This window comes from Varanus komodoensis, unplaced genomic scaffold (assembly GCF_004798865.1).
Source record: "Varanus komodoensis strain SLA01 unplaced genomic scaffold, ASM479886v1 scaffold3, whole genome shotgun sequence".
In the NCBI taxonomy this organism is placed as follows: domain Eukaryota; kingdom Metazoa; phylum Chordata; class Lepidosauria; order Squamata; family Varanidae; genus Varanus; species Varanus komodoensis.
Window position 1 is genome coordinate 45,703,326 of NW_025335761.1, and position 27,805 is coordinate 45,731,130.

At 44.9% G+C, this 27,805-nt stretch overlaps 1 protein-coding gene across 1 annotated transcript in view; it reads left to right on the plus strand.

Annotated features, from left to right (window-relative positions):
• Positions 1-8,572: 8,572 nt before the first annotated feature.
• The window catches only part of RIN3 (Ras and Rab interactor 3), an 88,489-nt gene continuing 69,256 nt past the window's right edge, over positions 8,573-27,805 (plus strand). The window contains exon 1 of the mRNA XM_044436558.1: positions 8,573-9,493. Within this exon, the coding sequence (XP_044292493.1) occupies positions 9,459-9,493 (35 nt within the window). The 5' untranslated portion in view covers positions 8,573-9,458. The remainder of the gene's footprint in view (positions 9,494-27,805) is intronic.

Below are 27,805 nucleotides of genomic sequence, written 5' to 3' on the forward strand. Positions count from 1 at the left end.
GCTAGACCCTTCTTAAGCTGTACAGTTGCTTGATCCTGGTAAAAATGGCCTTAAGTTGTGTCATGAGGGAAAGAAACTCATTTTCTTTCAGAGTTCAGAACCAAGTACAGTACAAAGCTTCTATGAATCTTTCCATGAACCACCAGAATGGAACTTGCCAACCACAACTTGAGAACTCTCTCCTAGGATACTCTTCTGTAGCTGCACACTGAAAGGAAATAAGGTGGTAAATGCTCAAGGAAGCTTGTCCACCATTTCTGATCTTCTCACTGAGACATCCCTCATAACTTTCCAAATGACCCAGGGTTTCATGGCTCACAGTGTGAAAACCACTGCCCTAAAGTAGTGATGGATAGAAAATAGATCTCCAGATGTTTTGGTCTTCAACTCCCAGCATTCCTGAGCTTGGCCATGCTACCAGGGCTTTCTGGGAGTTGAAGTCTCAAACATCTGATGAATTGTCTTCTGTCTATGCCTGCCCTAAAGCGCCAATGACCAAGAGCTGATGTACCATTGAACTACATTACTGATGTTGCAACTGATGTTTATATATGCAGTACCATTTTTAAAATTTATTGTCTGTGACATGTTCTCCACACTGCTGTCCTGACATTCAAAGCACTTTCTTGAAAGAAAATTGATTGTAACGGAGAGCTGCTGTCATTTTCCTAGTTCCTTAAAGACAATGACTGGTATACTGTTGTTCGTTTCTTTGTTTATCCTTATTGCCACAGAATGAATGTAGGTCTCTTGTGTTCTGCTGAGTCAATATGCTTGAAAGGTGTATAGCTTTTGATTTCTGGTAAGCTTGAACTGCGATGAATTCTGAAAAAAATCAGAAACTGAAACAACTGGATAGGCACAGTCTACCAGTGAAGCCAGTGGTCAACAGGCATCTTTCTTCCATTCCAGCAAGATTATGGCCTTTACTCATCAACCATCTGTAAAAACAAGAAACCTAACACACACTTAATTCTCGTGAAAGCAACAGTTTTGTTCCCAGTGGCGACAACTCTCCAGCAAAGTCCTCCCTTTGTTGAGTGAGATGATTCAGGGACATTTCTGAGCACAGAACTAACTGCTGATTCAAATTTCTTTCCCATTCTGCACACGGCCCATGTATACATTGCAGTTTGCATCCCACAGTGGGGTGTGGTTGTTGTGGTACTTTGCCAGAAAAATATGAGACATTTTCTAGTGCTACTTGGAGAATGGAAAGTGACAACTTTGTAAACTGAAAATTACACAGATCTATTTATCATGCTATTTATTTTTTCAATGACTGTGACCTTATGCACTGTGAATGCTTTTGTGATATGGGATTCTTTGTACAGATCTGTATGTCATTAAAAAAAATCCAAATGTGATAATTTGTTAATAATATTGGCATGATCTTTGATTATTTTTATTGTGAAAAGGAGGGAAAAACCCAATAGTTAATATGAACGGAAGATTTATATTTAAAATAAACCTAGCAGTCAGTATTGTAAGGCATATATATATTTCAACATATGTACACTGTCAATAAAATATATAAGGATACCCAGAGTGTGGTGGTGGCCTTTCTTTTCAGGAAAAGTATGTCCTGAAGTGTTAAAATGATAGTAAACAGTTTTGACTGAGGTCCTACATCTCATACTTCGTTTCTCTCATATTCAGAAAGAAATATTGTTCATAACATGGAAATTATTTTGAAGAGATCTGTAACTCTGCCTGTGTTCTTGTCCCAGTGCCCCATGCTAGGAAAAGATGGTTTCCTCTTTCAGCCCAAGGACCACATTCAATTTCAGAAAAGCTCTTGAGAAGGGAGCAAATTCCAGTGGTTGGTGGGGCAAAAATACGGTGTCAGTTGGTGGCTTCAATTTCAATGGGGTGGTATATCCACTCTGGGCTGTATGCTGAACTTTCAAGGAGCTATCCATGTTGCTGAACACCAGCCTTAAAATAGGTTCAGTACCAAAGACCTTTAAAGTTTGGCCTAAGACCCGGAGTAGATACACTACCCCAATGACCTTGGTGCTACTAGCCACTGCAGAACAGGTGCTTGTGATCTTTCTACCGTCTATGCCTTTGAAGAGCCATTTCAATACTTTTAGAATGGGGGAACGTGCACAAAAGCCAGTACGCTCCCAAATGATCCGTGGTTGGAGGAAAGGTGAGGGCTGGTGACAGGGTGTAGTCATTGGAGAATCCCTAGAAGGGTGGATTGGTATAGTAGGAGAGCTGGAATTGTCCCCATGGGCTGTGGTTCCCCATTCCTGCTCAGGGTAACTAAGCAATAATCCAGATTATAGCTATTGTAGATAGAAGCAGGTTTAACTCTCAGGCTCTGGTTGACTTCCCACACTAGTAGGGTCCACAGGACCTTCTCCCAGATGTGTGAATGGCAGCCTGTCACTCCAGCGTGGGGGGAAAATAAAACACGGCACCGTGGCAGTTTGGTTAAACCCATGAAAGCCAGTGTCATGTGCTCGTTAGAGTGGTGTACTGAGGATCTAGTCCCACTCAGCCATGAAGCTCACTAGATGACTTTGGGCCAGTCACTCACCCTCAGCCCAACCCACTTGCAGGGTTGTTCTTAGGACAAAATGGAGTGGAGGAGAACTCTGCAGGCTCCCTTGGGTTCCTTGCAAGAAGAGGGGAAAGGGCAGGATATAAAGGTAATATTGCAATCGTCGTCATCTCAGGTGGCCTATGTCTTCACTTGGGCATACTCACCGGGGATGGTGGAAGTTTAGTCCAACATAGCTACAGGATGCCAGCTGTTTGGGCTACTCCAAACCCAACGACAGACCTCTGGCATTTGCTTGTACTTGCAAAGATGTAACTTGTTCTTTCTATCGTATCTGCACTCTTTCCACCTGTGGTCCTGAACTAGATTCTGACTCTGCACACCCATTCAGGATCCTGTCCTGGCTTCAACATGGAGGCTATGCTTGTTGTTACCGTTGTGTGCCATCATGTTGTATGGTCACCCTATGAATGAAGCCTCCCAAAATGTCCTGTCCATGACAGCTCCATTCAGCTCCCTCATGTTCAGGGCTGTGGCTTCCTCTGCGGATTGAGCCCACCTTGTATTTGGTCTTCCCTTTTGTTTTCTGCCCTTAACATGATTGTCTTCTCCAGGGAGACTTGCCTTCTCATGATGTGTCTATGCCTACCCTAGTCTAAAAAAGTCAAAACAAGACATAGCTATTAGTCACATATTTAAAGGTGCACTCTTAATTCCCACCCCCGGTAGAAATAGCAGGAATTAAATATTTCCACAGGCAAATTTTAGCCATATCTTTCCCCTGTAACCTTCCAAGAAGAGAAGCTGTGGGGGTGGCAGTGAAACCACTAAAGGGCCAAGGCCCTGCTGTCTCCCAGTAATTTGAGAACTGATAGATCAAAACATTCCCAGAGTGCACTGCTTCACTGCTCTATGTCAACTAGCATTTTATGGTTCCAAGTGGACCAAGAAGTCCCAGAGGCAGGTTAGAAAGAAAGTGAGAGAACCAATCCCTTCCTCACAGTCTTGAGGGTCTACTGTTGGAGGTGGATGAGAGAGATTTCAGTAGAACAGGAGCCAGCGAGATACCCAGCAAGGTTGAATAAGCTTTTGTTACATTATGCATATTCACATTTAAATGCAAGAGCAGGGCTTTTGAATAAGAAGGGCATTTGCTGTGACCACACACACACATGGAAAAAGGGGGAGACAGAAAGAGCTAATAATACCCAGAAATAAAGATGCTCCTAATCCCATGTGATAAGGGAAAGATGGAGGAGACAAGTGACTGCCTTTCTGCTCTCCCTGGAAAACCCAACTTTGCTACACAGGGCTGAGAAGAGGGCGAACCAGCCTGAAAGCCCTTCCCATGGGCATGGCCTACACCCCCCCATCCTCCCCTGAATTTTGCTCTAGATTGGCTTGTTTGCCCTTCTAGCTGGTGCTTAATGCCGAGGGAGGGAAGGAAGCTGGAGAGGAGTTGGAGCAACACATTTCCTGGCCTCTCCAGCCTTCCCTTTTCCCCTCCCTGCCTGTGAAATGTCCCCTTCGCTAAGGCTGAGTCCCTGACGTTGGACATCAGGCACTGAGGTTCTTTGAGCACCACACCAGCTGTGAAGGGGAGAGGACTGAGGCACAGATTCCCACCACCTCCACCTCCTAGCAAGGTGAGAATGGTGTCTCCAGACTCAAACCACGGGATCTGTAATATCCTAGGACCCCTCACATGCTGTCTAGTGACCGTAAGATTTTTATCCCAGTTGTCAGACAATTTCTCAAAATAAGAGGCAAGCCTGGCACAGGAGTTACAAACTGAATTGGCATAGCACACGAGAAAAGGGAATGGAGGAGAAAGGAAGAGGAAAAGGGTCCATTTTCTAAGGCCAGAACAAAGCGGTGAGCTGTAAGTAGGCACTGAAGTGCACTTTGGGCCATGCTGATGGGTCTTTGTGTGTGTCCTTGCCAGAATGCTGTGTATTTCTACAGTACAAGCCAATGGCTTTTTGGACCCAAGCGTTCTTTTGGACAAGAGGGAGGAAGTGAGCTCCCTGCAGCTCCTCCTCTTCTGGAAAATGCATGGACAAGTTAGTCTCCCCTTCAGCTTGATGGCATGCCTGGCAAGGAGGAGGTGCAGGCTGTGGTCCCCAGGTGACAGCAGAGCCAAAGTCTGCTTCCCTTCTGCTCGCAAGGTATTTACTAGAGAGTCAGCTGGCCCACAAGGCAAGTGAAAGCCTCCTGGGTCAGGCAGAGCACCCAGTGCTACCTACAACTGCCTGCTCACCACTGCTACTGCCTGCCCACCTACCCCGCACACTCCAAGAGCCACCATTCAGTGCTCCCCAGTTGGATCCCACTTTTCTTTGGATTGGACTGCTGCTGGCCTTCAATCCACAGTTGATTGCATATACACCCACCCAAAATGGCATCACATTTCCAAAACCATGAAGTCACCACCAAAAAGACCCTCACTGGTTTCCATCCAGGAGGTTGTAAGAATGAAACTCAATGTACAGGCAGGCTCATATGGGGGAAGGCTGTTTTGTTGCAGTGTACATATTTATTAGAATTAGGGTCTAGCCATGCTAAGCCAATCTTAGCGTGGTCATGGGTCCAGTTTGGAGATCAGAGCTTGGACTATAACTTCAGAGCACTCTCCTTCTGCCCTGGCAAACAGCATGGAAAGAAATGCACTGCCTACAGCCCCATGGTCAGAGGAATGGCCTTGAAGCTGGAGGTTAGAGGACGTTCTGCAGGAAGGGGGGAGAAGGAGGGGAGGCTCTCAAAGCGGCTGCCTTATCCTCACAGGGCAGGAGAGGTGAGCATCCTCTCCATGCTCCTTCTGTCCTCAGCAAGATGCCCGTAAGCCTCTGAGTTCAGGGGGTTACACTCTGCGGTGCTGCCTGAGAAGCAGACAAGCAATGGTGGTAGAAAGTAGGTCCCACCACCGGCTTGCTTCCTGGCTGTCAGTCTTGTGAAGAAGCAAATGGCAGCCCTGATGAGGAACGGGATGAGGAGCAAAAGGAACTGGTGACCATGGCAGTGAGAAAATAGGCTCGTTGAAGGAGCAGAGGGGACTCACCGGGGGTGTGATGCCCAGGGCCCTCCAAACCTAGAGCCAGCACCACATGCATGGGCTCTTATAACCACACCCTCTTGACTTCTTTTGCCCTCCCCCCTGCCCCTGCCCCACTGACATTTTGGAACTTCTTGCCTGATGAAGGGTTTTGGAGATCTCAGAGGCTTGCCTGGCTTTGGCTGATCTGTGAGTTGGCTTAATAAATGCTACAGACAGAGGGAAAATAAAAAGATTTTATCCCGACACAGATCATGTGATAATGTAGGTGTCAGGCACACTTTCCATGATCCTAAGTTGTATTCTACCAGAGAGAAGCCTCTTTCTTTTCTAGATTAAAAATGTGCTTCTCTTGTAGATGGTAGAGGAGCAGGGCCTCTTCCAATGATCTTAAGCTCCAGGCAGGTTGAAACCGTGCTGCTGCAAACCTATATTTTTAGAACCCATTAAAGATCTAGCTATAAATAACCTTGTTACGTTACTCACACCTCTGCCAAGCCTGATTTCAGAAGTCAGTTTTCAACAGACCACACTGAGTATATTGTAGCTTAGGATGCAATCCTGTGGCCTCCTGACATCATCTGGGAGGCCACAGGATTCTTTGGAGTCCCAGCTCTCAACTTTGTGATCACAGAGCTGGGCTCTGAAGAACACACCCCTGCCCCATCCCTTGCAGTCAGCATGGAAAAACCATGCAAGATGCCCCCTACCAAGGTTGCAGCTGGGCCTCAGAGAGGGCAAAAGGGGAGTGCCTCGATTGTTGGACTCAGACTCCCATCAACCCCAGTCCGCACAAACAATGGGAAGGAATGAAAGGAGTGGAAATCTACCAATATCTGGATGACCATATGTCCCCCCTCCCTGATCGTCCATTGTCTCTGTATGGACGCTGTCATTACCCATTTCAGTCACTTGATGGCACTGGACTGAGTTGTATCCAAATGGAGTTGGGAGTTCCTATCCTCATTTCATTCTTAATAATAATACTTCAAGCAAGACCATAAAGGTCTGGCTCCAAATTTTTCTACCTAGTCTCTGCCAGTTGCAGATCCCAACCAACCTCTGACATCAGCACCTTCTAGTGTTATTTGAGTATTAAGCAGAAACTTCAAAATTCCTTATAAGGTAACAGACCATGAGGCTCAGTCAAAGAAAACTGGAAAAACCAGCCTGAGCCGAACAGAGCATGTTGGGCCAAGGCAGGGGTCCTGTCAGGATTTATGCACTGGGCTAGGCCAGGCCCAGATGTACACAGTATGGTTGGTTTACCTCAGTGCCTGCAAGGTACCCAACATCACATTCCCGCCCAAGTCCTCCAGATACTGAGGTGATGGCATGCAGGTTTCCATCTCCCCACCACCACTGGACAAGGCACAGGGAGAGAGAAAATGTGGGAGCGCCCATCACGCCAGCCTGCTCAAGACTGGGCTGAAGTGATGGATGCTGCCTGCAGTCACCCCAAGCCAAAATGGCCTGCAGTGGGGCAGGCAGTGGGGAGGCCCTTTTCCCCACCACTGCCAGACTGAAATAGCAGATGGGATGGCAAGAATGGGATGCTGGGATGCAGCTTGTGCTTGCTTTTGTTCAGCACATGGCCACTCACTAGCTGAGGAGCCGCATTCTGCTGGGTCCAGAGAAGGCCCAGCAGAACCCAGCTTATTGTGTACCTGGAGTGGCAGCAAGGTGGTGGAGGTTGCTTCGGCCGGCTGGCTGGCTGGCTGGCTGGCTGAAGCTACCTCGTTTCCCCATCTGCCCAAGATGGCAGGTGAGAACCAGGCAGGTAGTGGCACTGGTCCTGCACACTGCTGCATGCAGGGCCCCTGGCAGCAATGAGCAGCAACATTTGGGGAACCGAGTGACATGCTCTCTCCAGAGCCACCTCTCCTCTGCAGGCATCCCGGAGAAGGATGCCCAGAAGAGCACAGTCATGATCTCGGCCAAGACTGTACCCACCGTCCCCTTCCACTGTCTCAGGCTGCCTCCGCCGGCGGGAAGAGGCTCACAGCCACAGCTTGTGGCTGTGCCCAGTGCTGGGCAGTGCCCAGGACTCCCCCCATTTGGCCCCGTCAGCATCACTCCCAGGCACCACCAGGCAGGGGGAAGGGCCTTGGAGCTCCCCCTGCACTGTGTGGAGGACCAAGGCAGAACATGCAAGCCGCTCTGGGCTTCTTGGAGGAGGAAAAATAGGTGGATGTGAATTTGTGCAATCACAAATAAGAAAAATACATTTTAAAAGCCGGCATTTCACTATTTGTGTTTGTGCTTTTTAGCTGCATGCCTCAAGGAAGAGTGGCAATTTTTCCCTGCTCACCTGGACTGGGCTTTTTACAATTAGAACACTAGGTGTTTTCTACATAAAGTGTCAATCTGTGCATCTACCTTCTGTTTCACTGAAGCAGATCAGAACACTGCATAAGGAGAGCTTCCTTTCCTGCCTTTCCTCTATATAACCTCTAGGTAGAGTTGTGGCATTGCAGGTTAGTGCAAATACACAAGAAGAAATGGTGCTTTTTCACCATCAGAAATAATACCTGATTTTCTAATCTCTAAAGAACCATTAGTGCCACTTGAAACTTGAGGGTCATGACATCATCCTGCTGTGGTGAACATTTTATTGGGATATTCATGCTTCATTCATTTCCCGGGGCATACAAAACAACAATATATTTATATACTGCTGTCTGACACCAATCTGATGTTAACGTACAGTATCACTAAATTCTTTGTGGCCATGATGGGTGTCTGAAAAAGGATCCTGAGGGGAGTCTGGTTCTACCTAGCTGGATGAAAGACAAAGTCTGGAAATGCCACTTACTCAAGATGACTGATATGAACTATAGTAGCAGTATATTGTGCTGAAGTATCTATTAATCCTACTGAAGTTTTCTGACAGATAACTTTTAATGTATTTGCCTCTTTTTAAAAAATCTATTTATTCGAATTGAGCTGGTCTCTGACTTAAGGGATATATTTTGGTATAAGAGCCTCTCACTGGGAGTAAAAGTGCAAATCTAATAAATTAAATAGCCAGCAGTTTCCTTTGCCTTTGTGATACCACAAAGAGCTGCCTGAGGAAGCTGCCCCGCTCTGCTTAACAGCAGGACCAGCCCCAGTGACAGTAGCAAGCTCGAGACGTATGCACTCGGCACTTGCTGGAAAGCTCAGTGCCTCTGGCACATAAGAACTTCATTCTTGCAGGTCCTATGTAAACAGTATGAAGGCTTCCAGGCTCCATCTGGTTCTAGTTATTCTCTCACACACGCAAATACACATGCCTTAGGAATTTGCAGATGGACACTGGGCTGCTCTCTCTCTGTGAGTGTGTGATCCTTTACAGTGTTCATTCTACACTGTTACCGCCTTTCCTCCAGAAGGTACCTGTATGACCAATGAAATCATCCCTTCCTCCGACTTAAACGAAAAAGCAGGTACTAAGTTGGTGACTAACTATAATGGCCCTTCCCTCTGTCTAATTCACTCGGAGCTAAACTGCACGACTAAATATGGGTTTATAACAAGAGACAAGAGAGTGAAAAAAAAGAAAAGAAAGAAAACACCCTTGACCACCAAGGACTGCCTCTTCCTGAAGGCCCCCGTTCACATAAATACAGGAAGTACGAAAGAAAGAAGCTAAGTGACAGCACATATACTTGGGACTTTATTCTCACTTTGGAGGCTCCGGTTTCTTGGGACTCCTGCGGCAAAAACTGAGCTTCCCATTGTGTTGTACCATCATCGGCCCAAAAGGTTTAAAAAAAAAAAAAAAAAACTGGTGGAGAGAGTGGATCCAGGAGGACGCGGGGGTTTCATCAGGAAATGGCAAGGTATGACTTACTTCACAAGGGAAACCTAAACGAAGTTTGAAGGACGACGCTCCCCCGTTTTATTGCTGTGATGACGACAACTTCAGCGGGCAACCAGGCAGCTGGGTGAGTCCTGTTAAACTGTATTTTCCCCGACACACACACACACACGTGAAAGGTGTGTTCTCCCCCTTCTTTTTACTGCTCTTGTTTGAAAAAGAATTCTTCTCTCACACGCGCGCGCGCGCGCGCCCGTTGCAGACGGTATGCATAGAGCTCAGCTGGCAAACTGCAAAGTCAGTAATTTACCTCCTTTCCATAAGCCAATGCTAATAAATGCTTCTTTAAAGCAACAGGAGTTGGTGGGGGCAGGGTTGAGGAAAAAGAAAAGGAAAGGGGAGGGGAGGTCAGGTCGGAAGGAACTGTTTTCATGCTGCCATGGTGTAGACCTGGAATCAAAGCAAAGCTTTTCCTTGAATCCCAAGGGAAGACTGATTTTTCCAGCTGTGTTACACAGATGTGGATGAAAAGATCTACCTTTTGTTTTCAGGCATTCCTGGTGTTGCTTTTACAGCAGCCCAACATATATGAATAAAACATTCTCCACTTCATTTTTGCTCCATGATGCCAGAAAAACCTCACCTGCTAAAATTCTGCATGCCAGGCTTCTGTTAAAGGGACAAGAACAGTAAACAAGCAAACACAAACACAGAAGCTGGCAAACCCAAGGAATGGTTCAGCGCAGCATGAATGCTGAACATGGAGGCTTTGAGGTTCAGAATGAAGACAAATTCAACAGTGTCAGATTTGCAGAACTGTAAATGAGGGCATGCTTTATTTTGTTTTTGAATTTACTGGGTTAAGTTTTGGGGGGCAAAAGCAGATCTGTGGTTTCTGGTGAGACTCAGCTTGAAGTGGGGGAAATGGCAGCTAACAACACCGCTATTGGTTACCGCTAGTAACATCACTAACTGACACGCACAACAATCCTCAAAACGATTTTTCAAACACTGTAAAAAGTTTGTGAAGGATTTATTTCTGTAAGGAGAATGGTGGACAGATATAAAATCTCTCACCTAATGTGCCACTGTAATGGAGAAAACCCACTGGATGTACAATAGCATGGTTATCAATGGTTGCTGATTGCTTATTTAGTTATGCTTGTGTGTTTGTGGAACAAATCTAGGGTCAGGTTCACAGCAAGGGGATTTGGGAACATCTGAAGCTGCCTTTAGTCCTTGCTCTGTTTAGCCCAGTATTGTCTGCATTGACCGGAAGCAGCTCTTGAGGGTCTGAGGCAGGAGTCTTTCCTAGCTGGGGCTTGAACCTGGGGCTTTTATATGCAAAGCAGATGTTCTTTCTACTATGCTATATCCCTTCCTAACAGGCAAAGGCCCTGCTATGAGTGTCCTTAAAATCACATGTCATGTCCCACCGCCAATGCACTGTTGAGTTTCTGTGCCTCTAGGAGCTGATTCAGCTGGGCTTCATTTCAGGAAGCATCATCTTAACCGATATAGCAAGAATATAGGCTGCAGTGTTGTATGCTAAGGCTGCTGTCCTATGCATGTTTGCACAGAAGCATTCTAGCTAGAAGATGCTGAGAATCTTTTTGGGACTCATAGGACCTTCATGCAAGCCTTGGTTGCATAGCCAGAAGCGTGGCTTCTAGATCGAGAGAGGTATTGCTACCACTCTACATGACTCTGGTGCTACCGCAACTGGAGTATTGTGCTCGGTTCTGGGCTCCACATTACATAGCCAGATTGGAATCAGAGCAGTGTAGGGCCACAAGGATGGTGGCTGGATTGCAGGGAAAGCCATATGAGGTGAGACTGAGGGAACTGGGTCTTTTCAGCCTGGAGAAGAGGAGACCCCAAGGGGATCTGTTGGTGACATATAGGTACATGAGGGGGTGTCACACAGAGGTGGGTAGAGACCTGTTTTCCCTTGCAGAGGAGGGCAGGACACGCTCCAGTGAAGCAAAGCTCAGGGAACCAAGGTTTAATTTAGATGCCAGGAAGTACTTCCTGACAGTTAGAACCTCAAGGGCGTGGAATGGGCTTCCATGAGAGGTTGTTGAGGCCCCATCGGTGCGGGTGTTCAAGGATAGGCTGGACGTCCACATGGTGGGCATGTCGTGAGCAGAGCCGGCTGGTGCTGGGGGCTAAACTAGATGGCCCAGGAAGCCCCTTCTGACTCGCTCTGTTTCTATGTTTCTTTTTCTGATAAAACACACATCAGATTACACACTAATAAAAATTCACCAAACAAATCCCAGTCCTTATTATTATGGACAAAGATCTGGTCATATCAGAAATCAAAATCAGCACTGTGCTCTTATTCTCTCTACTTACAGCTTCAGCCCACTCCTTGGAGAGACTGACCCTTTGGCTCCTAGGCCATACTTTGTCTTCCTAAATCCAAGGTCAGAAACAGATGTCTCAGCAGAAGATGCATGCTTGGGTCCCTCTGGTGACCTCAAACCCATAGAGGAAAAAGATGTGCAGCCTGCTTCTCTGTGAGACTGGAGAAGCGACCTTGGAGAAGGAGTAGAGGGGCTGTTCTGAGGGGAAGGGAGGAGACTGGAGCTGCCAGGGTTATGTCGAGAGCATGCCAGCCTCCTTCCTTCCCATCTGAAGTGCCGCAGCTAGAAAGCTGGAACTGGGTGCCCAGATGACTTGCAGGGCAGGGGAGCACGGAGGAAGAGAGCAGCTCCACCACTCCTTCTATGTGGCAGAGGATACCTGTAAGCTCTCAAGTCTGGAGGCTTATGAGCAGTGAGGATACAACCCACAGGTCTGTGCCCTAAGGCACTCACTGCATGATCAGCCACTGTGGCTCTTCCTTTTCAGGGTTTCTGGACAGAAAAATCAACCAGCAACCAGGAGAATAAGCTAACACCTTCCCACAACTAGTTTCCACTTGCTTGCTTTATCCTTTATACAGCAACCAGTTAAAAGGATTTCCTTTGATAGTTCAACAGGAAGAAAAATCTAAAGGTCAGGGGAAAAACTAGAAGGATGGACCCTCAGGGTGGGATGGGGGACTGGCTGAAACCATATGCCTTCTTCTACAAGGCTGCAGCACAGTTCTGGCACACATACTGGAAATTCTGAAAAAGGAAATTCAGGAGCACCAGCATGTGTTATGGCAAGCCTCAAAACTTAGAATACTATTAAAAATCCTAACATTGTGCTCTGGCCTTATGATTTTTAGGGATCTTGACTTATGATTTTGTGATTAGGCCATCATATGACTTATATGAGGAAATGTACAAACTGGACATATTCCTTGAGATTTGAGCCAAAATGCCCCTTGTTGGGAGAGTTTGTTAGTGAGGACTTTAGGGTCATTGTTGACCACCAGTCAAAAAATCCTCAGTGCAGAACTAGAAAGTATTCCAGCTTCCTAACAGAAACAATAAGGGGAAACTGACATCATTATCTAAAACCTTAGTAAACCCTGTGGAAAAACAGCATGCCAGCCCTTACCAGGGATCTCTTATCTGCTTTACACACACCCTAGGAAGCTTTTTCCCCCCGTGAAAAACACCCAGATACTCACCCAGAACCATCTGCATCTACAGAGATGGAATGGAAACAAACACGTACTTGAGATACTGGGACTGCACTTCTGCTTTGTTTTGTTTGGCAATTCTGAAAGTGATTCCTTGTAGCAAATGCAATGCAGTCATTTCCGCAAGCAGATTTGGTGCAGGAGGGAGCAAAGAGGACAGAAATATTGAGTTGGAATGGATTGCACATAATTTGGGCACATGGACCCTTTAATGTGTGGTGATACAAAGAACATTTGCTGAGGCTGCTTTTCAGACATTCCACACAGCAAATTTAGTGATAATATGAACACACAAACCACCAGCTATTCAGACCAAATGGATATCAAATACAGCACCATCCGAAGCATGTTCACACCGATGAGACCTACTTCCTACCTGTAGTGACATGGGCTGTAATCCTCCATAACCTAGAAGCACCACAGTGATTTCAGAGGCAGTATTTTTGCTATCAAGTGTGCAATGCACTGACGAGTCCTTATTTATGTATTACATTTCTATACTTTCCAACAGCCAAAGCTCAGCGATACTCTCTTGATATGCAGCCCAATGATCCTTCTTTCTGTCTCTCACACCTGGGATGTAATAGCATTTTTGCACATGCCTGCCTGGATAGAGACAATAATTTCATCAGAGAAGTGTTGGTAGGTGGTGTGAGACATTTTTGTTTGCCTTGACATGGTCACTCCACTTCTTAGAAGTTCTGCAGATCTGACCTGAGATGACAATGGGATGACCAGGTGAGCTGTTGGAAAGGACAGATCTATCTTATCAGCGTCTCTCCCTCCCTCTCAATCTCTCTCCCAAAAACTATTTCCTGTCTCACTCCTTTAACAAATTTGCCATCTTTTTGGCAATAGGTCAGAAGCCTGCTTTCCAGAAGCCTTTAAAGACCTCCCTGGTTATTCAGGGGCCTGACACAATTAGCCAGGTGCTTTTTATTCTTGGGTGACTCTTTTTAATGGTCTTTTATTGTTTTACTGTTTTATGAGCTGTTCATTGGAAAAGACAGGATATAAATGTCTTAATTAAATTAATTTTAAATAGCATTTTAATTTAATTAGTTTATAACTCTTGTGTTTATTTTATTATTTTTATACATTTTGTATACCACACAGAGAGCTTTGGACAGTATAGAAATGTAATAAATAATAGTAAAATAATAATAATAATTAAAGCAGAAGTGGAAAACTCTTTCAATCCAAGGGCCAAAAGAAGCTTTTGGGTGTCACATTCCAGGGGCGAGTGAGGCTTAGAGGCAAAAGGGGTGGGGCAAAAATACAAATTAAAAAACAGCTTATTGAAGCTTGAGGCTTTTCCTGCCAGCCTTAGGAGAGGAATGTCAGCCCTTCAAGGCACTAAACCTGGGGAGCTACCAAACCATCAGTTGTGAAGGGGCAGGTGAAGGGGCAGGTCCAGGAGAAAGAGGGGGGTCCAATGAGACCGCAGGATGGATATCCCTTTTTGAAAGAAGAGAAAGTGGTGTGAGAAGGCTGCTATTGTGGACGAAACATCTATCCGTTTATTTTGTTCTATTGCTGTCTCTGATAAAATAATGCCTAATATTTTGGGGGAGTGAGGATGGAGGGAATCCATCTGCAACCACCCAAAGCATGTTTTCAAACTGGCAATTTTTAAGCAGTTGAACAGCAGTTATTTTGCCATTCTTCACAGTGATAATTTATTCACATAAAATCATATTTGTTAGGTACTCGGTGCTTTAATGCAACATGTCTAGGAAGCAATTTGATGGCTTCCCATTCCACATTGTACAAACAGCTCACCACTTATGTGATCAGCTTCTTCCAGAGAGAAAAGTTAGTGGGAGTCAGTGGGTAGAGTGTTGGAGACAGTGTGGTGTAGTGGTTAGAGCCAGTGTGGTTTAGAATGCTGGACTGGAACTTAGAAGAGCTGGGTTCTAGCCCCACTCAGACCATTATGCCCACTGGGTGACTTTAGGCCAGTCACTGACTCTCAGTCTAACCTCCTTCACAGGGATGCTCTGAGAATAAAAAGGAGAGAAGCAGATTCATAGAAGCCATTCTGGGTTGCTTGCAGTATAAATGGGATAGAACTGTAATAAATATAATAAACAGTTACTTTCATCCCAATGGCAGTGTCAGTTTCAGCAGCTATTGCTGGATGGAGTGCATTTCCAGTCCATGTCAGTTTTGCATGACTATGTTCATAAATCTGTTCAGCCCTTTTTCATCATCAAAGTTATTTTTTTAAGTGCGTGCAAACCTTTGTACATATTTTACCCTAAACTATGGATTTGTCTGTGCATTTTGCTATAGAGCAGCTGTCCCATCTTGGTGTTTCTAGATATTTAGGACTATAGTTCCCCCCACATTCCTAACCATTGGTCAGTTGGGCCGGTGCTGATTGGGTTGAAGTACAAAATATCTGGAAGGTACCAGATTAGGGAAGGCTATACAAAAATATGCATTTGAAGATTTTGAACGGCAAAGATTATCACAGAATTTGCAGATGTGTCGACATCAAAAGAGAACTGTTTTCTCACCTGTATATCAAACCAGGAAATTCAAAGCAGTTTTAACCCTTTTTGTTCATGTGCTGTATTTATAGCCTGCCTTTTATTCTAAGGAGTCCAAGACGATGTACTGCTGTCTGCTTTATGCTCCCTACAACCTTGTGAGCTTGGTTATGTGGCTACGTGACTGGTCTGTTCATCATGTTCCAGACTCTCTCAGTGTGGTAGTTCTCAGAGCAATGAAATAGGATTTTGCAGAAAACATTTATATCCTATTCTGCCTTGGGGAAAAAAAAAACAACAGTGAATGTGCTGCAAAGTAAAAATAACAAATTTAACCTACAGCTGTAAAAAGTTACAAATCTGCTATGAATGATTGCAACATGGTTAACAAACCATGGTGGTTACTGCATATATTGGTCATTTGCTGGCTAGATTTCCCTAACTGCCCTCTTGGTGTGGCTTTTTATGTATCCAAACTTGGGCATGGTGGCCTGTTTGAGGGGACAGCAACCCCCATATAAGCCATGGGCTGTTGTGAGGTTGTTTGAAGGTTGTTCCCTCCCCAAGACAAGCTATGCTGCCTAGATTTGAATGACATGGCAAGCCACACCACGGCTTATGTGGGTAATTAGGAGAATCTGGCCAGCACATGACTGGCATACACATTGGGGCCAATAAAGTACCAAACGATTCCCCCACTGCAATCATGCAAACTGATCCGTGAGCATCTTGGCCAAATATCATGACTGAACAGGAGCTTGAACTTAGGTCTCCCCAGTCCCACTCCGATACTAACCATGGCATACATTGCAAATGAGGACCAAATGACATATTTAAGCACCCTCATGAGTCATGTGTATAGATGACTTACTCTAACCAGCCAGTTATCAGCCACTCCATAAGCATTCTTCAGGATTAGGTACAATTTCCAGGAAGGCCTACATGCCAACATCTGCACTTGGGGCAGGGGCACAAATTACAAGATGGAGAATACTTGGCTCAACAAGACTGCAAGTGAGCAGGATCTTGGAACTGTTGTAGATCACAAGCTGAATATGAGTCAACAATGTGATGTGGCTACGAAAAGGGCAAATGCTATTTTAGGCTGCATTGATAGAAGTATCACTTCCTAATCCTGGGAATTTCTCCTTTACTCGGCACCGGTTAGGCCTCATCTGGCGTACTGTGTCCAGTTCTGACACTGCAGTTTAAGAAAGATGCAGAAAAGATGGAAAGGGCTCACACAAGGGTAACAAGGATGATCCAGGGACTAGAAACACTGTCCTACGAGGAAAGATTAAAAGAACTGGGCATGTTTAGCCTCAAGAAAAGAAAACTGAGGTAGCACTCTTCAAGTACTTGAAAGGTAGTCACAAAGAGGAAAGTCAAGATCTCTTCTTGATCATCCCAAGGTGCAGGACATGGAATAATGGGCTCAATTTACAGGAAGCCAGGTTCCTGCTGAACATCAGGAAGAACTTCCTGAATGTTAGAGCAGTACATCATAGAACCAATGATCTAGGGAGGTTGTGGGTTCTCCCACACTAGAGGCCTTCATGATGCAACTGGATAGCCATCTGAGAGGGATGGTGTAACTTGGAGTTCTGCAGGGGGTTAGACCCAATAGGCTTCTGGCCTTTCCAGTTCTACTATTCTGATTGTATGAGCTTAACTCCTGGAAATAACAGCTGTCCTCCCTAATCCCCAACCTTGTTCGGCTATCAAAACAGGTTTGTTAGCAGTAGGGAAAGGTCTTGAAGGTCAAGGGATTTAGAAGACTTAAAAGAGCCTTCCACATTCGAGAGACCTCCAGATGTTTTGATCTACAATTGCTATCATGAGCATTGTCCATGGTGGCTGCAGCTGAAGATAGTTGTAGTTCAAAGCATTTGGAGGGTACCAGTCTGGGGAATGCTGACTTAAAATTAGATTAACTTGATTGGGGTTTAGAAAAATTTAGCCCACAGCAGCTTTTCTTTCTTTTATTTTATTGTTGAATTCTCATAATGGTAGATCCAAAGTTGAATCTACATAGTTTTACGAAAGGATATGCAAACTCTTCAGTTCCAAAGAACATAGGTGCACTTGTGGCTCGTCCTCACTCATATGGCAATAGGTTAATGTCCACAATGTTCAGGGATTACTTGCATGAATGATGGCAGCATGGTGGATCGTGAAGCAGGAAGAGAGCTTTGCTATCATTTCACATCACCATAAATGTAATACTTCTGCTGACGAGTGCTAAAGAAATACTTTCATTAAAAATAAAAGGTGGCTAGGCTGCATGTGCAGTTGGGAGGTATACAAAGCACAGGCACAGGCACACTCACACCCATTAAAGCTGTAAGTGTGCGGGATCTTGTGAGTGCAGTCCCAGCCCCTTCCCTGTTCACAAGGTTGCTTTGGCCACCTGGAAAGGGCTTAAGTGTTGACTCATTAACTAACGAATGAATGCATGTGTGAACCTCTCCTGAGTCACCTACAGTGGAGATCAGCTTTTTAGTCTAGTGACAGAAAATCAGTATCAGTACCAATTAGTTCCTGGATAACTCTGAGGAAGGCTGACAGGTACTTGTGATTTTTCTAACATTTTATATTTTAAAGCTATTGGGGCGTCAGCAACTTCTGTCAGCCCATGATTCTAATTTGGCCACAAAGGGTTGGACACAACCTCCTTTCCCAATACGCATGCACACACACACACACAAAATAAAGCAATAAATGAGATAAAACCAAATAATCAAAACAATGTTAGCATCCAACTCAAGACAGTATGACAATAGCCAATGTTCGTATTGAACTCGGGACAATATAGCAATAGTCAATGCTTGATTCTGTTTCAACAAAAAATAGTGACCCAAAAGTAGTTAATATCACACGTGCATTTTTATATGCAATAAAATTCTTGCAAAAAGCCAGAGAATTCCTGTAAGCAATTGAAGGACTGCAATCAATACAAAGCGTGTTCCAGTGATTGTGGAATGTGCAAAAACTTTGAACTTGGTCTTATTGGTGAAGGGCCTTGTTCTATCCAGTTGCAAAATGGGAAGTGTGAATTATTATATCTCTGAGACTTGTACATGAGAAGAGTTCAGAAGGACATCTGGCATGCGCTGAACCAGGCATCTGGAGGTGGCGGAGAGATGCCACTTGAAACTCTTGGCAAATATTCGATTTTGGAGTAGGAGCTATTCCACTTGTAAGGAGTAGATTTGCATGTCCAGTTTTAAAAAGAGATTTCTAACCGCAAAGTCAGAAATCTCATTAGCAAATGTTTTATTTATTAATTCATTAGATTAGATTTCTCAAGAGGCCCAGAATAGTATGCACGGCTTGTTCCCTGGAATTTTAGCCACAGAATGACCCTGTGAAGTAGGTTAGGATGTGAGAAGATGATACTTTGTGGCTGAGTCAGTTGAACCAATTTCTTCCTGATCTAGTTGTCTTTCTGAGCCAATATAATACATTCCGCTTGACTCTCAGTATCATATGGTGGGCAACTCACCTTCAGCCATGGGGCACCATTATGCAAGGACCTGATCAAGAAGCAACTCATTGAAATTAGTTCATGCCTTACTGATATGCCTCCTGAAGAAGAAGAAAGTTAATCAAAAAATGACAAAAAAGAAAGTATCCAGATTTGCATAAAATTTGCATGTGCTAATTTATGAGTGCAGATGCCAGATTAGAAAGGATTGCTATAATTTAACTAGAAAGGAAATGCATTTGAGTGGGGAGGACTGTGTCCAGCTCCTCCTGAGGAGCCCAGGTGACCTAGTTCTAACTTCCTATAAGCCTCGATGCAGCCAAACATCAACTTGCATGTTGGATATTATCACACTGGATTATGGTGTCCATTTAATTTCTGGATTTCCTTGGATGCAGGCAAGTTCAGAACTGGCCCATCCTATACAATAGTTTGTCAAAGTTTGCATACTGTGCTAGTTTGTCTAAGCTTGCATACTGCGTGAGTTAAAATGTGGCTTTAGCATATCTTGATAAAACAGTAAAGGAAACTGCTGTGGTCCCAAGAGTTCACAACCTCAGTTCTAAGCTACAAGCTTCCCCTTGGTGAATTCACAGCTGCCACAACACACAAGCGCGCTTCCTTTGTCCATCTTCCAAAAGAACTGTGTGCTCATTGTGCTAAGAGGCCCAACAAAGGGCAATACCAGCTTCACGGGTTCCAAAGCAACGGGTGCAAACCACCCTTTGAATCAAAGGCCACATTTTAAGAAAGAAGACGGCGCCTAAGGCGTTCATGCTGATCCCTTGCGCCCCATGGCCACCTCAAATCAAACAGGCTTTGCAGGTTGTCAAAGGATGGTCAAACCTATAAAAACAGTCATACAGGGCTTTATTTCGATTCACAAGGAGAGTTTTGTATTTTGAAGTTTAGGCTCCACTTCTGCCTTGCATTTAGGATAAATCCCTTTTAGTCTCACCAATTTTCCTCCTGGGATGCAAGGATTTTGATACTTTTCACATCCACAATGGCAGCCATTTTGCAAGAGTGCCCACAACTTTCTCAAAATTACAAATGTGTCCACTGACCCCAAACATTTGGGGACCTGTAATTTAGAGTGTGTTCACTTGTAAGGGAAGTTTGGTTGGTTAGTTGGTTAGTTTTTAACCTTGGAAGAACATAGTAAGGGCTACCTGATATCTTGCATCCATTCCAGGCAATGTTAATTAGCAACAAACTACCTGAGCAACTAGAATCTGGGAAAAGTGAGAACCCAAAAAATCCATATCTAAAAGGATCCATTGAGGATCTTGCCACAAATGGAGTAATCTAGTGGCCACCCCATTTTTGCAAGTAAGATCACTTGCAGTGTTGATTCTCTTGACAGCTCTCCTTTGGACAACTTCTGAAGATAAACCAAAGTGGAAAATAGAACTCTTGGCAGCGTTTCTGTGTCAATCATACTTAGACAATGGACACCACTGAACCTTGCTGGATCCCACAAGTCCAACTACATACATACATATATTTAAATGTGGTGCATTTTTAAAAAGAAAGGGGTGATGAACTACTTACAACTGCTCCATTATGCTGTTTGAGCACTTTGAAGAGCTGTCACACTAGCTGTCAACTTGGAGATCACTCTTCATGTTCTGTGAAAATGAAAAATGGGCCAAAGAGGCAAAAAGTCCCCAGTGCAGGTACTCCAAAATGCTTCTCAGGCATTTGTGGGCAGTTGTAGTCCAGGTGAGCCTGGCCAGAGCAGCTCAGGAGTTTTGTCAATCATGCCAAGTAACTCACTCATGTGTTACTGGTACCCATGATGGGGTTGGTGCCCATGTTTGGATGACAGAACAGCCCATCATGGGTACAACAGCCCTTACAACAAACCATGGGTTCTTGGGATGCTTTGTTGCCCACAAACAAGTCAGTCTGTGGAAAATGGTCTGGGATCACATGATACAACAGCCCACTCTGGCTTGTCACCCACTATGGGCTGTCCTGTCATGCAAATTCATTCATCATCTTCAGTACTGAAAGAAGTGTACTCTCTACACCACCTGCTTGAACACAAGGGGGAAGGTGCCAATTAAGCACATGTCCTGCCTGTAAGCATCCCATAGGTAGCTGGTTTTCTGTTGAAGGAACAGGGTTTGGACTCGTAAAGCCTTTGAACCAACCCAACAGGTCATTTTGTATGTTCTTAATATCACATGAATAAAATGTTGGAAAGGTATCTTCACAATGTCCTTAAAAGGTAAGATAAGGGGCAAAACAGGGAGAGTTATTCACCAGTGGCAAGTAGCAGAAAATGAGGACAGCTCTCAAAACAGGGCCAGCGTGAATAAATGCTCTCGGTCTCCTGGGAACTAGAATGCTTTTCCATGGACCAAACCAGTCCCAAGGGAACAGTGGGTGGTCAAGCATTCTAATGTACAAGGACAGGCTCCTATTTGAGTTTCTATGCATCTGACTCCAAATGAAGAACTATGGGGTGTGTGCGGGGGTGGCATGTGGGGTGCAGGCAGAGCGGGCACATGAGTCACCCCCACGGTCTTCTCCACTGTGTAGTATTTCTGCTTCAATCATAGTTATTATTTCAAAATATGCACCCGTACCTATACAATGCAATATGCCATCATGCAAATTGGTATCCTCTTTTGTCACCCCCCTCTTCTTTTGAGTGATGCAATTTCTCTTCTTTGGCAATTCGTAACTGATGACCCCACAGTATGCTGGCTCAGCAAAATCCTGGTTTCTGACCTTGCAAGAGTCTTGGCTGCAGCATCACCCTTTCTGCAGCAGCAGCAGCATCACCACACCTATTTGGCTAATTGTGGGAGCTGGTCCCACTTTCCATTTCACCAGTTGGCAAGAAATCCAACCGATTTCCCATCTGTTAAAGAGAGTGCGATGTGCTGAGCAGTTTCTGTTTTCCTTAAGTGCAAGGGATGACCTTTAGGGATGACTCTACAGACGTCCTCTGTAAGGAAAAACAGAAAACACTCACGGCATTGCATTTACTGAACAGATGGGAAATTGGTTGGGTTTGCGCCCTGGTTAAATTTTTTCCTAGAAACTGTGACTGCACTGAGTGTAGTTTATTCAATGTTGCAAGGGAACCAATAGGATATATGTTACTTATGTTGTAAGTGGAGAAAGTTATACATGTCTGCTTTGCCTGTATATCATTTGATTTCTCCTTCAGGCCTTCTCGATGATCTGCTTTACTAATTGTCTTGTGCTTGTTCGCCCTTTCTTAGAAACAATATTTATTTATTCACTTTGTTTGAGAGCTGCCTGCTAGCATGATGTTCTTTGGATGGCCATTACAATAATAAAGACCAATAAAATAACAGATAAAACAATGCAATTTAAAATATGATAATAAAAGAGAACAAGATAAAACCACAAAAATAATTAACTAAATAATTAACTATAGCAATTAATGGTCTAAGTAGTGCCATAGGCATGCCAAAAAAGGAAGGTTTTTGCCAGGCGCCTGAAACTCTGCAAAGTAGGCATTTGGCAGAGGTCATGAGGTAAAGCATTCCATATTTGGGGTGCCACCACAGAAAAGTCTGTTTATCACTGCTTCATGTAGTGCTGATTGCTCTTTGTTGGCAGAGATGCTCCTCCATCTGCTCTCCAAAAAGATACATCCATTGGCTACTGTTCACACAGGCCTTTGAGATATTAACAGTTCTGTCTTTGTCTCAGCTATCCTTTGATTAGGAAACACTACTGAAATTGCAGGCAACTACAAAATAAGAGAGAGAGAGAGAGAGAAGCGGCAGTTTGTGGTGCATTCAGAGAGGAGCCTTTATTGAACTAATGATAAGCACATTCAAGTTATTTGATGTCAGTGGAAGAACTAAGCTTTGGCTTATATCTCTCTGTTGACACCAACAGGGACTCAAAGTCCCGAAAGACAGAACACGAGGATGTTGCTAAGCTTGGTTATGAACACAGGAAGCTGACCATAGTCCATCTAACCCAGTATTGCTGACACTGACCGGCAGCAGCTCTCCATGGTTTCAAACAGGCTGAAACCTGCTGAGCCTTGCTTGGGGATGCTGGAGACTGATCCTACAGCCATCTGTGTGCAAGGCTTCCCTACAGACCCTCATGGGATGCAACCATCAGATGCTGCTGTTAAAACAACTTTGAGGACTGTACTTAAAGCCAGGTCCACAGAGAACTTAGCACCATCCCTAGAATCCCTTTGATCAGGCCTGGAATGCTCACTGGTGACCCCAAACCCAAATCCCATCAGGCAGGGCAAGCCCATGTGCCAGAGCAGCACAGTTGGCCTCATTCAGTGGCCAGGGGATGGCGGTCCATTGGGTGCCTGCATGCAACGTGAACAGTACAGCAAAGGGAAACCAACCAACTCCATAAATTGGTGGAGAAGAAGTGGTTGCCAGAAAAAGCACTTTGCTTCAGCTGCCAGAAGCCATTGGCCTTGGGGCTGCAGAGCTAAAGGGCAATGCAGGGCAATGAGAACCAAGGAATGCTGCTTCTTGGAACTTGTTTCCTCCTTTTCTGGCAGGAAGAGCACTTAGAAGAACTTTTTAACAGAGAAAGAGTGCCTGATGTTGTTTCATCCATCCTCCCAATCTGCTTTTCCTTTTATGCTGTGGTTTTAGATTATAAAACTTACAGAAGCAACTGTCTTAATCTTTGTAGGTCACTCAGGGAGCCTTTTGGGGTGGAAAAGCAGGGCAAAATGCTTTAGATAGGTAGATAAGATCAAGAGAAGAGATCCATACACCCATGGCCCTTTCAGTTCTTAAACTACTAAATATTTACATCAGCCTTGGGGCTTTGAGTTGGAAGGAACTCAATTATGTCAATTAGGAAAATATTTTTCAAGTGTTTGTGATTAAAATAGCAGCTATGTGAGATTACATATGTGTGCCTGTATTCAGGATGTTACATTATCATTTAGAAGAAATGTAAAGTCATAAGTGACCCCCTCCCTTTATAATGTAATCTTTATCTGCGTCCTCTGTCTTGCATTTCACTACTTCATGTCCATTCATTTATTTCAGTACCACCCAACAGCTGAAGTTCTCTGTGCAATTTACAACAGTTGGCCATTGGCCATTTTCAAGCCACTTCCCTAAATGAATAAGGAGGAAAAAAGAGGAAATGACTATAAGTCTTTTAGCTTTCATGCTTAACAATCAAGTTCCTAATTTTCGTGGTTGCAAGAAAAGCTACCTATTCTGTGCTGCTGTTGGATGTTTCTCAGAAAGGGGATTTGCTTGGGGAAGGAGCTCTGAGAGGGAAACTTGCATATCTTCTGGTCTAATGTTACAAGAGCCAAGGAGCAAGGGATGCTTAGGTCACACTTTCCATGCCAGCAGACACATACCAAAACCCTTTGCAAGTCAAAGAATGTGAGATGGGAAGCACACACAGCCCTGCCTGCAGCCACACAGTCTGCCATTTTGCTTAAGGCCATTTAAACCCCTTGAAATGGAAAATCCTCAGCATAGTGGAAGGATACTTAGGCTGTGTCCAGGCAGCACGACACACCACACTGCTCAGGAAAGCCCTGATGAATCAGACCATGGTCCCTCTAGTCCAGCATTCTGCTCGCACAGCATGATAGTGTTCCAACAACCCATGGCTTAATGGCACAGACGCCCGAGCACACGTTATCATGTTGTCTGAACCCAGTTGTAGTTTGCATGCAGAAGATCCCAGGCACAACTTTTGGCACTTCCAGTTAAGAGGGCCATGGAACAAATGGCCAGGAATGGCTTCTGGCTGAGGGCTCCCAGAGGACTAAAACTCACACGCTCCTCAGCTAGCATGGCCAAGAGCTAGGACAGTAGCAATGGTAGTTCAACAACATATGGGTCCCCCAGTCTAGGAACCACTGAGATAAAATTAGTTGCCTCTCAGACTACAGAATGGAGGTGCCCTCCTTGAAGAAAACCACCTGCTTTGCATGCAGACAGACAGTCCCTGGTTTGCGTCCTGTCAAGCATGGCAGGAAAGCTCCTGCCGGAAGCTCTGGGCAGCCACGGAGGGTCTGACTCAGTGTCAGGCAGCTTACCTTTGCATTTGTTGCTGAACAGCCACCCTCTCTTCCTGCCCTCTGAGCCACTGCAGAAGTCTGTGTAAGTCTCTGCATGCATCACCTAATTCTAAAACGACTGTAATTTTGACCCCACAGGGCATGGTCTCTTGCTCAGGTCAGGCTGCCTGTGTGTGAGAGAGAGCATTGCTGCCTCGGAGGTCTCATGCTGACACGTGTGTCCTTTTGGTGCAACACTAGCCTGTCTTTGATTACATCCTCCCTGGTGCTATGAAGGTCAATCTGTCATTCCCTCTCCCCCGCCCCCTGCCCAGTTGCTCTCTTTCTTTTAAGAAAAGGCAATGGTGACAGCTGTTGCCGTTTGCCATCTCGGATACACACAGATTGGCAATCATTCTGGAGCTGCCAACCATGGCCTGGCTTTAAACGGATGCTGCTAAACCGGACCTCGAAGTATTGTTTTCTCTCCGGTACGTTGGCCTCACAATGACATCCTCATTTCAAATCAAGAGGCATTTTTAAAGATAAGAGGAGGGAAGAAATGCACTTCTTCCCTTTACCTTTACTTTACCTTTGGCACTGTAAAGTAATAATGCCAACACAATTATGTCTGTGTATTGGTAGCAGGAGGGAAATATTTTTCTCTATTCTTTTTAAGCATCCCTTGACATCAGTGTCATCTTTGTACGTAACTGTATGTATTTGATTTGTACTGACAATACCACTTCCTCTCCTCTGCGGCCACTCGCTTACATGCTGTTTTGAGTTTTGGTCGGTTATGCACACTGTGAATTGAAAGTGTCTGGGTTTTCCATGGGAGCCAGTTGGACACTACATCAATGGACCAATGGACCAGATGGCCCCTTAGTCTGATCCAGCAGGGCTCTTCTTATATTCTTCTGTTCCTAAATAAGTAGGAAAAGGTTCTCAACTGTCTTGTTCATTTTCAACGATTGTAGGTGTGCCACTCGATGATGTGTCCTGGCCCAACCACTAGGCAGAATGAGGCAACTACCTCGGGTTGTTGCCCAACTGCTTGACTTGGGAAATGGCGGGCAGGTGCTAGAGGACAGCTTTTCACTTTCTGCCCAGTCTGGCCCACCAGCGCGCACCACCACAAGCTCACCTGCTGCATTCAGGCGCAGCACTGGACTCTGCCCCATTGCCAGTGCTGACATGAAATTCATCTGCCAGTCCAGTCCCCTTCTGTACCTGGAATGGAGGCCCAGGGAGAGTGAGGTCTGGTTCTTCATCTGAGGACAAAGATTGTCTTGGGCCAGTCTTGATGAAGGAGGGGAAGCTGATGATGGGATGTGCCTGGAGGGAAGGAATGAGAGGAGTCATCAACTGTTTTGTGCCCCCTTGTGTCAGGAGCTTCACATGTAAAGCTCTGTGTCCCATCATGTTGCGTGTTGAGGTGACAGCCCTAATCATATATGGGCAAGTTCTGCGTGGTCATCTCTGAAGGAGCCCTTCCGCCCATGCAGCCATTCCCAAGAATATTATTTCTCACTATGATTATTTCATATCTAGACTGCTTAATAGCCAAAAATATCTGGACAGTTCACAACAATTTATAAAACACAGCATATAATAAGAATAGCATAAACAATCAATGTTTCAAAGATACAAAATTAAAAAAAAACAATTAACAGAACAATTTTTAGAACTAGAATAGTTAGATGCAGCTATCCCTTTATTTCAGGAAATACCCTTAAATATCATTCAAGGACTGGGAGAAGAAGGCAGTCTTGACCCAGAGCTGATGCCAGGAAAGCTCCAGCAAGGGATCATTCCACGGATGAGGTGCCCTCACTGCAAAGGCTCTGTCTTGCTGCAGCCCTCCAGATCTCCCTCAGAAGGGGAGGCACTTGGAGCAAAGCCTCATTGTCTAGTGTCCGGGTAGACATGGGCTGGGGGAGGTCCTCCATCAGATGCCGCCATCTGAAACCATGTATTGTATTTCTACTCCACCTTTGCATTTGCTTTGTATTTGACCCCTTGTATCAGATATCTACCCTTTCCACCAAGGTAGCTTACACTCAAAAGAGCATTTAATGATAATAATAAAGAAAAGTTCAACCAAAACCGTAATAAAACATATATTAGAAACACAAGAATGACTGAATTAAAAACAGTGCCCAACCTGTTCAGAGGCCAAAGACCTGCTTGAATAAAAATGTCTTTGCCAGCCTGCAGAAGGACTCCAGAGAAGGAGGAAATATCACTTCCCTTGACAAAGAGTTTCCTAGTCTGGTAACAGTGGTAGAGAATGTGGCCCACTTGCGCCATCCTCGTCTTCCCACAAATTAAATGAAACGCCTCCCTTGGCACCATGCAGACAGAAGAGGGAAACATCCTTCCTGGTTCACAGCATACCTTGGACTGAACAAGGTGCTAAAAGCTACAAATTGGCATGTAATTTGGCTGCTTATTCCTTGGGAACTATGTTATGGCAGGGATACGACTAATTGCATTGAAACCACAGCACCCCAAAGGCAAATTATCATGCCATTTCTTCTGGCGTCCAGCTGAGCTGTCTTGTAACTCACATCAAATGAAGCACAGTTCTTTGATGTAATTACTGTGCAATTAATTAAGCTGCATCCCCAGATCCTCAGCTAAAGTAGGGTGTGCAGAAAGATACAGCAGGAGCTTTGTCTCGTGATAGCCAGCTGAGGACTCCCTGGCAGGGAGGGAAGCTGTGCGCCCTCCAGGCAGGGCTGATGCCAAGTGTCCAATGTTTTGTAGTGGGGCTAAAGGTTCTGAGAAGTACTAAGGCTATGACATGGTGCAGTGACTGGATTCAGACTGAGACTCGCTTGACACAAGATGGAGGCATTGTT